This window comes from Anomaloglossus baeobatrachus, chromosome 2, assembly GCF_048569485.1.
Source record: "Anomaloglossus baeobatrachus isolate aAnoBae1 chromosome 2, aAnoBae1.hap1, whole genome shotgun sequence".
Taxonomy (NCBI): domain Eukaryota; kingdom Metazoa; phylum Chordata; class Amphibia; order Anura; family Aromobatidae; genus Anomaloglossus; species Anomaloglossus baeobatrachus.
The window spans coordinates 800,792,646-800,806,566 of NC_134354.1; the positions used below are offsets into that span (position 1 = coordinate 800,792,646).

At 54.7% G+C, this 13,921-nt stretch overlaps 1 protein-coding gene across 1 annotated transcript in view; it reads right to left on the reverse strand.

Annotated features, from left to right (window-relative positions):
• Positions 1–738: 738 nt before the first annotated feature.
• The window catches only part of TPP1 (tripeptidyl peptidase 1), a 39,725-nt gene continuing 26,542 nt past the window's right edge, over positions 739–13,921 (reverse strand). Inside the window, exons 4-13 of the mRNA XM_075337739.1 lie at positions 11,288–11,438; positions 10,797–10,918; positions 9,807–9,985; positions 7,308–7,506; positions 7,044–7,232; positions 6,170–6,242; positions 5,966–6,086; positions 5,729–5,887; positions 2,998–3,132; positions 739–1,681 (exon numbers count right to left, since the gene is read on the reverse strand). Of these exons, the coding sequence (XP_075193854.1) occupies positions 1,547–1,681; positions 2,998–3,132; positions 5,729–5,887; positions 5,966–6,086; positions 6,170–6,242; positions 7,044–7,232; positions 7,308–7,506; positions 9,807–9,985; positions 10,797–10,918; positions 11,288–11,438 (1,463 nt within the window). The 3' untranslated portion in view covers positions 739–1,546. The remainder of the gene's footprint in view (positions 1,682–2,997; positions 3,133–5,728; positions 5,888–5,965; positions 6,087–6,169; positions 6,243–7,043; positions 7,233–7,307; positions 7,507–9,806; positions 9,986–10,796; positions 10,919–11,287; positions 11,439–13,921) is intronic.

The following is a 13,921-nucleotide window of genomic DNA, read 5'->3' on the forward strand; positions in this document are numbered from 1 at the left end:
GCCTGGTCGGCTGCCTCCTGATGACACATTATGCACAGATTGGCTGCTCCCCTCCCTGGTCGGCAGTTCTCCTGTCTGGTCGGCTGCCTCCTGATGACACATTATGCACAGATCGGCTGCTCCCCTCCCTGGTCGGCTGCCTCCTGATGACACATTATGCACAGATCGGCTGCTCCCCTTCCTGTTCGGCAGTTCTCCTGCCTGGTCGGCTGCCTCCTGATGACACATTATGCACAGATCGGCTGCTCCCCTTCCTGGTCGGCAGTTCTCCTGTCTGGTCGGCTGCCTCCTGATGACACATTATGCACAGATCGGCTGCTCCCCTCCCTGGTCGGCTGCCTCCTGATGACACATTATGCACAGATCGGCTGCTCCCCTTCCTGGTCGGCAGTTCTCCTGTCTGGTCGGCTGCCTCCTGATGACACATTATGCACAGATCGGCTGCTCCCCTTCCTGGTCGGCAGTTCTCCTGTCTGGTCGGCTGCCTCCTGATGACACATTATGCACAGATCGGCTGCTCCCCTTCCTGGTCGGCAGTTCTCCTGTCTGGTCGGCTGTCTCCTGATGACACATTATGCACAGATCGGCTGCTCCCCTCCCTGGTCGGCAGTTCTCCTGCCTGGTTGCTCCCCTGCATGTTCGGCCACCTCCTGCCTCCCCATTATGTACAGGAGATCAGCCACTCCCCTATCTGGTCGACCGCTTCCTGATGACGCATTGTGTACAGCAAATTACCCGTACCATATAAAAGCAGTAATTTATTAGAATCAAACCAAATAGCAAAAGAAAAGTCACAGCAGTCGACGGTGACACTGGTCGAGCAATGGAGTCAGGACCCGAGCCAGGGACGTACTGGGGGCCCATAGTCTCAGATCTGGAGTAATGGAGCCCGACTAGCCTTATCCTACTCGGGGCTTTTACCTATGTCAGGTCCTTGGCCCTCTGGTAACCTGAATTTGCCAAGATCAAAGACGTGGAAAGTAAAATCTCTAAAATTACAATCATCACACATTAAAGCCTCGAATGTGCAAATCTGCACTCCCTGAGATCAACAAAAGTGTCAGTGTGAATCTCCAGACTCCAGAAAATCCAAACCAGTGAGGTGCAGTCTGTACCCGGATGTGGGATAACTAAAGCGTCGCAGAATGGACCAGACACAGCGCACGTACTAATGATAGCTAATGTGCGATGCGGACCCAGCAACATTCATCTGAACAGAGGCGGATGGGGTGAGGCACAGAAGTACAGCTAGAGACGGAAGGACTGGACCATGGAGGGAGCTGGGGATACTCTGATGGGACTTGTCCTGACTCCAGTACAGGATATTTTCTGCAGCATGATGTAAGGGAATTGGGGCAGTTTCTGCTCCTCTTGCTTCTACAGATCCTTGTTTTGCTCCCGACAGTGGCCTCTGTTTGTTATCGCCCCAAGACAGATCCAGACACAGCGCCATCCTTACTATTAGCAATTATCATTTCTGGACTTAATTTTTTTTGTTTTTAGATCTTGAGGATCCATCTGGAGAATTCAGCTGTGTAACTGAGCGTCACAGTAATGACTTCAGAAGTTCAGGGTAATTCGGTGTCCCCCAACCAGTCACCGGGTCCCAACTGGGAGCAGCACAGAATCCTTGTGCTAGAACCTTGTCATCAAAACAAGAGAGGTGACATCCTTCTGTGACCTGAGGGTGAAAGCAGAAAGCATCATCGGATCAATAGGACGACGGGTGGCAGAGGGATCGGAATGAATGGTCAAGGTAGACTAGGACACCTGGGATCATTAGGAGAACGGTTCTATAGAGGTCTGGCTGGATGGTCGAGGTAGACTAGGACACCTGGGATCATTAGGGCAGGTGCTATAGAGGTCTGGTTGGACGGTCAAGGTAGACTAGGACACCTGGGATCATTAGGGCAGGTGCTATAGAGGTCTGGTTGGACGGTCAAGGTAGACTAGGACACCTGGATCGTTAGGACGGGTGCTGGAGGGGGTTGGGGATAGACTAGGGCACCTGGAGAACGTTTATTAGGATCCACCAAGATAAACCACTAGGTTTTGTGGTAAAATGTGAAACAAAAATGGGACACCTGCTATATGATGGTCTTACACAGCAACCCATATCAGGTGGTCATGGATGACCCTGCATTGTACAGAGAGCAGTGGAGACCCGGGGACTATATAACTAAGTTGTATGGAATTGTCTGATCTCATCGGTTGTATGCAGGTAGCAGTCATCGTCAGTCCTGCGTGGTGGATGGCTGCACACTTCAACTCTCCACGTCTCACCATAAGGCCCGTTTCACACGTCAGTGAAAAACACAGACGTTTTTCACTGGCGTGTAAAACACGCACATGTTCCTGCGTGTGCCGAAAATCACGGCACACGTGGGTTGTCTAAGTGCAATCCAGGTTCCGTTCTCCGTGGCCCGTGATTGCACTTAGAGATTCACTCACCTGCGCCCGCTCCCGCTCTCCATGGTGCTGATCGCTCCCGCGACGCAGCATCCGGCCGGCGGTGACCCCTGCAGGAGCTGCTTCCGGGTCGGCTGTGTCGCGCATAATGAATATGCGTGACAGTAATCAGCCGGCTTAGAAGCAGCAGGGAGAACGGGCTGCAGAGGACATCGCTGGACGCCGGGTCAGTTAAAATGTTTTTTATTTTAAAAGCACGTTTTTTGCTGGCACGTGTTTCACGGACCACACCACTGCGTGTTCCATGAAACATCAGTGATGCCAGAAAAAATGGACATGTCTCCGTGCAGCAATCACGCACACGCGGGTACGCCGCACGGAGACACGTGCAGTGACAAATCACTGATGTGTGAGCAGACCCATTCATTATAATGGGTCTGCGTATGTCAGTGATTCTGGGACGTTTACAAAAAAGCACAAACGTACCAGAATCACTGACGTGTGAAAGGGGCCTAAAAGCAATATCCTGCTGGATGAGACACCGGCACCACATGGGTTGCTTTTCTCTGGTCCATGAATTTAACTTACATCATACAGGGCATCAGTGTCGCTCCTGTGTAGCTGATACAGCGCTGGATTCAGGAAACCCAAAGGGGAGAGACCTCTCTTTATCCGCTGGTCATTAATTAGGGCGAGAATCCCACCAAACACCGGAGTGGACGCCTGCAACGTGACACAATAAGGGGACAGTGATGACAGGGATAAGACCGTGCACTGAACTTTCCTGAAAGAGGAGAAACTGAGGAGAATGAGAGAGGCAATGATGGAGGACATGGGGGGGAACTCTGAGGAGAGGATGGACGACACTGAGGAGAGGAGGGAAGACACTGGGGAAGGAGAGCAGAAAGAGGAGGGAAGACAACCGGGGAGGACACAAAAGGAGGGATAACACCAGTGAGGGGGAGAAGACACAGGGGGAGAAAACCAGGGAAGACAGGGGAGGAGAGGGAAGATACCGGGGGAGGAAACCAAAGAAAACAGGGGAGAAGAGGGAAGATACCGGAGAAGGCAACCAGGGATGACACTGGGTAGAAGAGGGAAGACACCAGTGAAGACCATAGAGGAGAAGAGGGAAGAGCGAGGAAGCAAAGCAGGGAGAAGAGTGAAAACATCAAGGAAGGCCATAGAGGAGTGGAGGGATGACACCGGGAGAGGAGACTAGAAATACACCAGGGGAGGAGATCAGGGAAGACATTTTGGAAGAAGAGGGAAGACACTGGGGAAAAAGATTAGGGAAGTCAACGGGGACACTGTAGAGAGGTGGAAAGAAAGCAAAGCCGTAAGAAAAGAAAGGAAGACCCCTGGGAGGACATTAGGAAAAGAGGGGAAGACACAGGGGAGAGGAGAGAAATTAGGGGTAATAGTAGGGAAGACCGGAGGGGAGGGAAGACAGCAGAGGAGAGGAGGGGAGGGAAGACAGCAGAGGAGAGGAGGGGAGGGAAGATAGCAGAGGAGGGAAGACACTGGCATGATACTGGAGAGAGAAGGAAAGAAGACACTAGAGAGTGGAAGGAACACTTCAGGCAGAGGAAAAAAAGACACCAGAGAGAGAGAATGCCAGGGAGACTAAAGAAGACACCAGGGAGAGAGGGAAAGACATCGGGGCAAGAGACCAGAAAGAGGAAATAAGACACCTGGCAGAGGAAGGAAGACACTGGGGGAAAAGAGGGGAGAGACTGGGGGAAGAAGAAATGACAGCGAGAAGAGACCATAGTAGGGTTTGAGAGAGAGAAGAGACATTGGGTATGGAGGACACGGGAGGACAGAAAACAGTGCTTGAGAATTAGATCAGGAGGGCCAAAGGACTGAATGGCTTGTTGGAGGTCGGCGGACACCTTATCACTGCTTCGTCTACATCAGGAGTGGGGAACCTCCGGCCGACGGGCCGTTTGCGGCACGCAATGACATTTTATATGGCCCCCGTGCACATTCCCGGGGACCACAGTGTTGTGGCAGTAACTGCAGTTTTCCCAGCTGCCGGCCCTTTCAATCCCATTGCGTGATGAGAGGAAGTGCACGCTTCTTGGCCTGTGGGTAGATGCTAAAATACCCCCTTGGTGATGTCTAAGCTCCCTCAGTACTGTCCATACCACCTAATGCTGTCCATGCTGCCGCCAGTGCTGTCCATGTCACGGTCTGTACTGTCCATGTGCCCTAGTCCTCTCCGTGCCCCCCTTATGCTGTCCGTGTTCCCCAGTACTCTGTACCCCCCCAGTGCTATGTGCCACCCTGCAGCACTGGGGGGGTGGCACACAGTGCTCTTTACTCGCCACTGCTGTCCGTGCCCCCCTAGTGCAGTCCGTACCCCCTCCTGCTGATATCTATGCTCCCCCAATCCTTTCTGAGCCCCTCCCGGGATGTCTACGCCCCCCAGCCTCTCCCGGGATGTCTATGCCCCCAGCCTCTCCCGGGATGTCTATGCCCCCAGCCTCTCCCGGGATGTCTATGCCCCCAGCCTCTCCCGGGATGTCTATGCCCCCAGCCTCTCCCGGGATGTCTATGCCCCCAGCCTCTCCCGGGATGTCTATGCCCCCAGCCTCTCCCGGGATGTCTATGCCCCCAGCCTCTCCCGGGATGTCTATGCCCCCAGCCTCTCCCGGGATGTCTATGCCCCCAGCCTCTCCCGGGATGTCTATGCCCCCAGCCTCTCCTGGGATGTCTATGCCCCCAGCCTCTCCTGGGATGTCTATGCCCCCAGCCTCTCCTGGGATGTCTATGCCCCCAGCCTCTCCTGGGATGTCTATGCCCCCAGCCTCTCCTGGGATGTCTATGCCCCCAGCCTCTCCTGGGATGTCTATGCAACAGCCCCTCCTGGGATGTATATGCCCCCAGCCTCTCCTGGGATGTATATGCCCCCAGCCCCTCCAGGGATGTATATGCCCCCCAGCCCCTCCAGGGATGTCTACGCCCCCAGCTTCTCCTGGGATGTGTATGCCCACAGCCTCTCCAGACCGAGACAAACATGGAAAAACAGTTGTGAGAAACAACATGATCAATATCACCGAACATCACAGCAGCACCAAAGAGAAGTAGCTCCAACCACCGCAGTAAGGGGGGAGTTAATTGGTTGACCAAATATAACAGGGTAGTTTTCAAGTTCATGATTTTGTGCGGCCCCCAAAGGTTGGTAGAAAATTGTAAATCTTCCCTGGCAGTAAAAAGGTTCCCCACCCCTGGTCTATGTCTAGACTGGATTTCCTGCACACATGACAAATGTATGATGACAACATGCACAGAAAGATAATCTGTGGATACTTACAGAGGTTCCCGACACCCAGGGCACTGGGACACGATTCATCACTACCCAGTAGTTGTCAGACAGAGCTGCCACGTCAGGATATGCTCGCCCGCTGCGGTTGTAGTAACTCTCTGGTGGCATCTTCACGGAGGATGTGAAATAATTTGATACTGCAGAAACCTTTGGGATATAGGAGTAGGGTGACCACAGAGCTCATGCCTCCAGACCAGCAGGTCCTAGGACATGATGGCACCTTACCTGGTAATCGGGCATAGGGAACACATTGCTGAATCCTCCCCCACTGATGTAATCCGTCACCTCATAAGTAACCTGGAAGGGATTCTTAAAAGATGTCCCCCCTACCGTCGTCACATATGGGCTGAGGAAAGACACAGACGTCAGGTGTGAGGCCCATTGGTCAGAGCATGGACCCCCGGCTCCATGGCACATGTGGCCTCTCACCTGGAGGCTGGGAAGCTCGGGCGGAACACGTTTTTGTCTTTAGACACTTGTCTGCATCCGGCGCCGTCATCACCTGGAGAATCAGCAGCAAAGCGCAGTTTTAGTCACTGAAGCAAAATTGTTGGGCAGAAAATATAGGGAGACATTACCTGGTGAGGTCCTCACCTTGAAGGGGCCCGACCTGCCCATTTCCCACGGCAGTAGTGGCGTGGCTGTGCCGATACTACTCCCCCCAATAAAAATGGGACCTTCAGAGAACCAATGTGTCAGTCATGAGAAATCTAACATAGAAGCCCCATGCAAATCCGGCTCAGAGTGCACGGGGGCGTCAGTTTAGTGGGATTGACACTCCTCCAGTGCACTTCCAGGCTGATTTGCATAAAGCTTCTACACTAGGTGTCTCATGACACATTGGATCTCCTCAGGAAAGATTAAAAATGTGCGGGCGTCTGGACCCCCCGACTGACTGTAAGGCCTCTCCTCGCAGCTGCGGCCCCATCAGACGGTGGAGCCGGCTGGGATACGACAGACGGAGCTCTGTCTACAGACCTGTTAGTCCTTGCTGGGCTTTGGTACAAACTCCGCGGGGTAGACACCGATTACCCCACAGAGGTGTAAACATCAGGCAAGTTCTCTGGTCATCATCCCATAATGACCGCGTAAAATTCACTATCTGTCTATGTAGAATCTGGTATAGGTACGGGGGGAACAAAGGGATGACACTGAACGTGAGAAGCCCGGATTATGGCAGGACCCGCGAGCGCCGGGCACACGTTATATCAGGGCCGTGTGCACGGACAGTCGTCACTTATAGGGACTGACACCAGGACCGTCCGCCAGGCTCCGGAGATCAGGACATTCCCCATATGATTACCTGATGCAAACAGGATGGAGAGGCCCCGGGCGGCCGCCTTCATGAACTCCACATTGATTCTCTGCATAAAGGCCAGGGACAGACTGTCTTCATCATCGCCGTAGCTGATGGTGTGGACCCAGGGGACAGCGGACGTGTTACTCAGCAGTAAAATCCAGTCTAGGAACGGCTCCTGGGACTCGTGGCGACCTGAGGAGATGTCACACTAGTGAGCCCCGAACAGGGACAGCCGAGCACTGCGGCCCAAACCTGCCGAAAACTTACCCGGGTTACTGAACACCCAGGTGGAGATGTTGGCCCCCGTACTCATGATGTACTCCACATCCAAGCTGGCCTCTATTCCGGCCCGTCCTCCGCCCTGCTGCCCGACCACCTGATCCACCGCACTCCGGTGCTCAAAACTTCTTCCGAAAAGGCTCATGAACTCAGAGAGGTCGGCAGGACTGAAATACTGCTCCAGAAACTGCGAAGAAACCAAGGATGAGAAATAAGGCGAACGGCGTGCACCATCATCAGCGCATCATACTGACCGCGGATTAACTGCCCTGCACCATCATCAGCGCCTCCTACTGACCGCGAAGCATCAACTGCCCTGCACCATCGTCAGCGCCTCCTACTGACCGCGGATTAACTGCCCTGCACCATCATCAGCGCCTCCTACTGATCGCGAAGCATCAACTGCCCTGCACCATCGTCAGCGCCTCCTACTGACCGCGGATTAACTGCCCTGCACCATCATCAGCGCCTCCTACTGATCGCGAAGCATCAACTGCCCTGCACCATCGTCAGCTCCTTCTACTGATCACGGAGAATTAACTGCCCTGCACCATCATCAGCGCCTCCTACTGACCGCGGATTAACTGCCCTGCACCATCATCAGCGCCTCCTACTGACCGCGAAGCATCAACTGCCCTGCACCATCGTCAGCGCCTTCTACTGATCACGGAGAATTAACTGCCCTGCACCATCATCAGCGCCTCCTACTGACCGCGGATTAACTGCCCTGCACCATCATCAGCGCCTCCTACTGACCGCGAAGCATCAACTGCCCTGCACCATCGTCAGCGCCTTCTACTGATCACGGAGAATTAACTGCCCTGCACCATCATCAGCGCCTCCTACTGACCGCGAAGCATCAACTGCCCTGCACCATCGTCAGCGCCTTCTACTGATCACGGAGAATTAACTGCCCTGCACCATCATCAGCGCCTCCTACTGACCGCGGATTAACTGCCCTGCACCATCATCAGCGCCTCCTACTGACCGCGAAGCATCAACTGCCCTGCACCATCGTCAGCTCCTTCTACTGATCATGGAGAATTAACTGCCCTGCACCATCATCAGCGCCTCCTACTGACCGCGAAGCATCAACTGCCCTGCACCATCGTCAGCTCCTTCTACTGATCACGGAGAATTAACTGCCCTGCACCATCATCAGCGCCTCATACTGACCGCGGATTAACTGCCCTGCACCATCATCAGCGCCTCCTACTGACCGCGAAGCATCAACTGCCCTGCACCATCATCAGCGCCTCCTACTGACCGCGAAGCATCAACTGCCCTGCACCATCGTCAGCGCCTTCTACTGATCACGGAGAATTAACTGCCCTGCACCATCATCAGCGCCTTCTACTGTGAGTGGAGGGGAATACACCCGACCCGTGCGGCCCCTTCTGCGGTGGAGGGGAATACACCCGACCCGTGTGGCCCCATCTCCTGTGAGAGGAGGGGAATACACCCGGCCCATGCGGCCCCCTCTCCTGTGAGCGGAGGGGAATACACCCGACCCATGCGGCCCCATCTCCTGTGAGCGGAGGGGAATACACCCGACCCATGTGGCCCCATCTCCTGTGAGCGGAGGGGAATACACCCGACCCATGTGGCCCCATCTCCTGTGAGAGGAGGGGAATACACCCGACCCATGTGGCCCCATCTCCTGTGAGAGGAGGGGAATACACCCGGCCCGTGTGGCCCCTCTCCTGTGAGTGGAGGGGAATGCATCCAGTCCGTGTGGCCCCATCTCCTGTGAGAGGAGGGGAATACACCCGGCCCATGTGGCCCCTCTCCTGTGAGTGGAGGCGAATACACCCGGCCCATGTGGCCCCATCTCCTGTGAGAGGAGGCGAATACACCCGGCCCATGTGGCCCCTCTCCTGTGAGAGGAGGCGAATACACCCGGCCCATGTGGCCCCTCTCCTGTGAGAGGAGGCGAATACACCCGGCCCATGTGCCCCCTCTCCTGTGAGAGGAGGCGAATACACCCGGCCCATGTGCCCCCTCTCCTGTGAGAGGAGGCGAATACACCCGGCCCATGTGCCCCCTCTCCTGTGAGAGGAGGCGAATACACCCGGCCCATGTGCCCCCTCTCCTGTGAGAGGAGGCGAATACACCCGGCCCATGTGCCCCCTCTCCTGTGAGAGGAGGCGAATACACCCGGCCCATGTGCCCCCTCTCCTGTGAGAGGAGGCGAATACACCCGGCCCATGTGCCCCCTCTCCTGTGAGTGGAGGGGAATACACCCGGCCCATGTGCCCCCTCTCCTGTGAGTGGAGGGGAATACACCCGGCCCATGTGCCCCCTCTCCTGTGAGTGGAGGGGAATACACCCGGCCCATGTGGCCCCTCTCCTGTGAGCGGAGGGGAATACACCCGGCCCATGTGGCCCCTCTCCTGTGAGCAGAGGGGAATGCTCAGAATGAGAATCTGCAGGAAGGCCCCGGTGCTGGCCCTGGTCCAGGCGACTTCGTGGGGATGGAGTTGCTACCTGTGCACAGGCCTGGCTGTTGTTTGGATGTGTCCCGACATCAGTAGCAGACAGGTTGTATCTTTGTCTCAGAACGGCGGGGGTAACGCCCAGGTGGAACTCCGCAGTCACGTTGTCTTCTGCCCCTTTCCTTCGTCTCAGAACTTTCCGCTCATTTGGAAACCGGTGAAGCCCTCCGACTGAAGAGACAGACCATGAGTGTGAGTGAGCTGGAAACTGCAGAGAGAGTGACCGTGGTCTCCATATATCTGTGCATACCCTCCGCACTCTAGACCGTCTACCCCTCCTACGCTGCGGCGGGAGACCGTCTACCCCTCCTACGCTGCGGCGGGAGACCGTCTACCCCTCCTACGCTGCGGCGGGAGACCGTCTACCCCTCCTACGCTGCGGCGGGAGACCGTCTACCCCTCCTACGCTGCGGCGGGAGACCGTCTACCCCTCCTACGCTGCGGCGGGAGACAGTCTATCCCTCCTACGCTGCGGCGGGAGACAGTCTACCCCTCCTACGCTGTGGCGGGAGACAGTCTACCCCTCCTACGCTGCGGCGGGAGACCGTCTACCCCTCCTACGCTGCGGCGGGAGACCGTCTACCCCTCCTACGCAGGATACAGTCTACCCTTCTATACACTGTGGCAAGTGACGATACTCCCGATCCTGCAGGTGGCTGTCTACCCCCCCGTTAATGCAGCAGGTGGCCATCTACCCAGTCTTCCCCCTGCAGGTGAACGCCTACCCCTGATTGTGCAGGTAAGTCTACCCTCTGCTCCTGCCGGTGGTGGCTGCAGTCCAACCCCCTGCAGATGAGCATCCACTCCTGGTTGTGGAGATATATCTTCCTCCTGCAGGTCACCGGTTACCCTCCACTTCTGCAGGTGGTGACCGTCTACCTCCCGCCGTTCCTGCAGGTGGTAAGCGTCCATCCCCTGCTCCTGAGACGAAAGTGTCTATCCCCCACACCTGTGTCTATCCTCGTTCTCATTGGTATCTCACCAAAGTCAATATGTGGAGCAACGTCCGGATCCAGCGAGTACGGGGCACTAGATCGAACAACGTGTTCATCTCCCTTCACGTAACGGACAAATCGGGCTCCGGGCAGCAGTTTCTCCGCGATCCTGTAAGATGAGATGGGGGGGTTATGAGGCGTCTTGGGTGCGGCAGGCAGAGCACCGCCAGGGGTAGCACCATTATCAGCAGCGTTACATTAAGAGTCTCAGAGGTTCCTTTCTCACCCCTTAGCAACAAGAATCCTGTGTTGTACATGGGGGCACATAGAAGGGTCACAGCAAAAAACAAAGGCCCCACCTCCCCCCATGCTGCTGACCAGCGGCCCTGTCTGCCTGGACTTATTTGGCTCCACCCCTTTCCTGGTATTAGCTCCTCCCTCTCATATTTTCCACCTTCCCTTTGGCACTGACAAGCATTGAATACATTGACCCTCGGGCTTTTTCTATGGCGTCACATGCCCCCGGCACACGGCTGACCTGCTGTATGTCTGGCACTGTAAGAAATCCCCCGTCACAATAGTATCACAACTCAGGATACCGTGATTCTCCAGCCAGGTCCTCACTGTCATCAGGGTATCAGGTGACGGCTGCACGAGGGTCCGGAGCTCCTCCAGGGATAGAAAGCGACCTGCAGGAGAAACCAGGGTAGACATCACAGGGCGGCCATCACCAGACCAACACAGGCCTCCATCCTGACAGATGACGAGCCCTCCGACTCCTTCAGCAGACGGGACCCTCACTGATGAGACCAGAATGGGTCACCAGTCAGAATCTGCCCGGAAGACAACATCCAGATGCTGTAGACATCAAAGAAGACATCACAGGGCGGCCGTCACCAGACCAACACAGGCCTCCATCCCGGTTGATGACGAGCCCTCAGGCTCCTGCAGCAGACGGGACCCTCACTGATGAGACCAGAACAGGTCACCAGTCAGGATCTGCCGAGAAGACGACATCCAGCCGCTGTAGATATCAGAGAAGACATCACAGGGAGGCAGATTTCCAGACCAACGCAGGCCTCCATCCCGACAGATTACGAGCCCTCAGACTCCTGCAGCAGACAGGACCTCTCACTGATGAGACCAGAACAGGTCACCAGTCAGGATCTGCCCAGATGACATCCAGCCGCTGTAGATATCAGAGAAGACATCACAGGGAGGCAGATTTCCAGACCAACGCAGGCCTCCATCCCGACAGATGACGAGCCCTCAGACTCCTGCAGCAGACAGGACCTCTCACTGATGAGACCAGAACAGGTCACCAGTCAGGATCTGCCCAGAAGATGACATCCAGCTGCCAGGCGAAGGGCAGAGTGTGGAGAAATCAGGGGCAGCGCTGGGAATATTCAGTCTGGACGGAAACAGATCATACATATTACATCTATATACAGTGTGTCCACCCATATCCTGTATACACCGCACCTATATACAGTGTGTCCACCCATATCCTGTATACACCGCACCTATATACAGTGTGTACACCCATATCCTGTATACACCACACCTATATACAGTGTGTACACCCATATCCTGTATACACCGCACCTATATACAGTGTGTCCACCCATATCCTGTATACACACCTATATACAGTGTGTCCACCCATATCCTGTATACACACCTATATACAGTGTGTCCACCCATATCCTGTATACACCGCACCTATATACAGCGTGTCCACCCATATCCTGTATACACCGCACCTATATACAGTGTGTACACCCATATCCTGTATACACCACACCTATATACAGTGGGTCCACCCATATCCTGTATACACCGCACCTATATACAGTGTGTCCACCCATATCCTGTATACACCGCACCTATATACAGTGTGTCCACCCATATCCTGTATACACCGCACCTATATACAGTGTGTCCACCCATATCCTGTATACACCGCACCTATATACAGTGTGTACACCCATATCCTGTATACACCGCACCTATATACAGTGTGTCCACCCATATCCTGTATACACCGCACCTATATACAGTGTGTCCACCCATATCCTGTATACACCGCACCTATATACAGTGTGTCCACCCATATCCTGTATACACCGCACCTATATACAGTGTGTACACCCATATCCTGTATACACCGCACCTATATACAGTGTGTCCACCCATATCCTGTATACACCGCACCTATATACAGTGTGTCCACCCATATCCTGTATACACCGCACTTATATACAGTGTGTCCACCCGTATGGTGTGCAGAGGCCAGATGTGCATTGCAGCCAGATACAGTATGCTGTGCAGAGGCCAGATGTGCATTGCAGCCAAATACAGTATGCTGTGCAGAGGCCAGATGTGCATTGCAGCAAGATACAGTATGCTGTGCAGAGGCCATATGTGCATTGCAGCCAGATACAGTATGCTGTGCAGAGGCCAGATGTGCATTGCAGCCATATACAGTATGCTGTGCAGAGGCCAGATGTGCATTGCTGACATACAGTATGCTGTGCAGAGCCCAGATGTGCATTGCAGCCAGATACAGTATGCTGTGCAGAGTCCAGATGTGCACTGCAGCAAGATACAGTATGCTGTGCAGAGGCCAGATGTGCAATGCAGCCAGATACAGTATGCTGTGCAGAGTCCAGATGTGCATTGCAGCAAGATACAGTATGCTGTGCAGAGGCCATATGTGCATTGCAGCCAGATACAGTATGCTGTGCAGAGGCCAGATGTGCATTGCAGCCATATACAGTATGCTGTGCAGAGGCCAGATGTGCATTGCTGACATACAGTATGCTGTGCAGAGCCCAGATGTGCATTGCAGCCAGATACAGTATGCTGTGCAGAGTCCAGATGTGCACTGCAGCAAGATACAGTATGCTGTGCAGAGGCCAGATGTGCAATGCAGCCAGATACAGTATGCTGTGCAGAGGCCAGATGTGCATTGCAGCAAGATACAGTATGCTGTGCAGAGGCCAGATGTGCATTGCAGCCAGATACAGTATGCTGTGCAGAGGCCAGATGTGCATTGCTGCCAGATACAGTATGCTGTGCAGAGGCCAGATGTGCACTGCAGCCAGATACAGTATGCTGTGCAGAGGCCAGATGTGCATTGCAGCCAGATACAGTATGCTGTGCAGAGGCC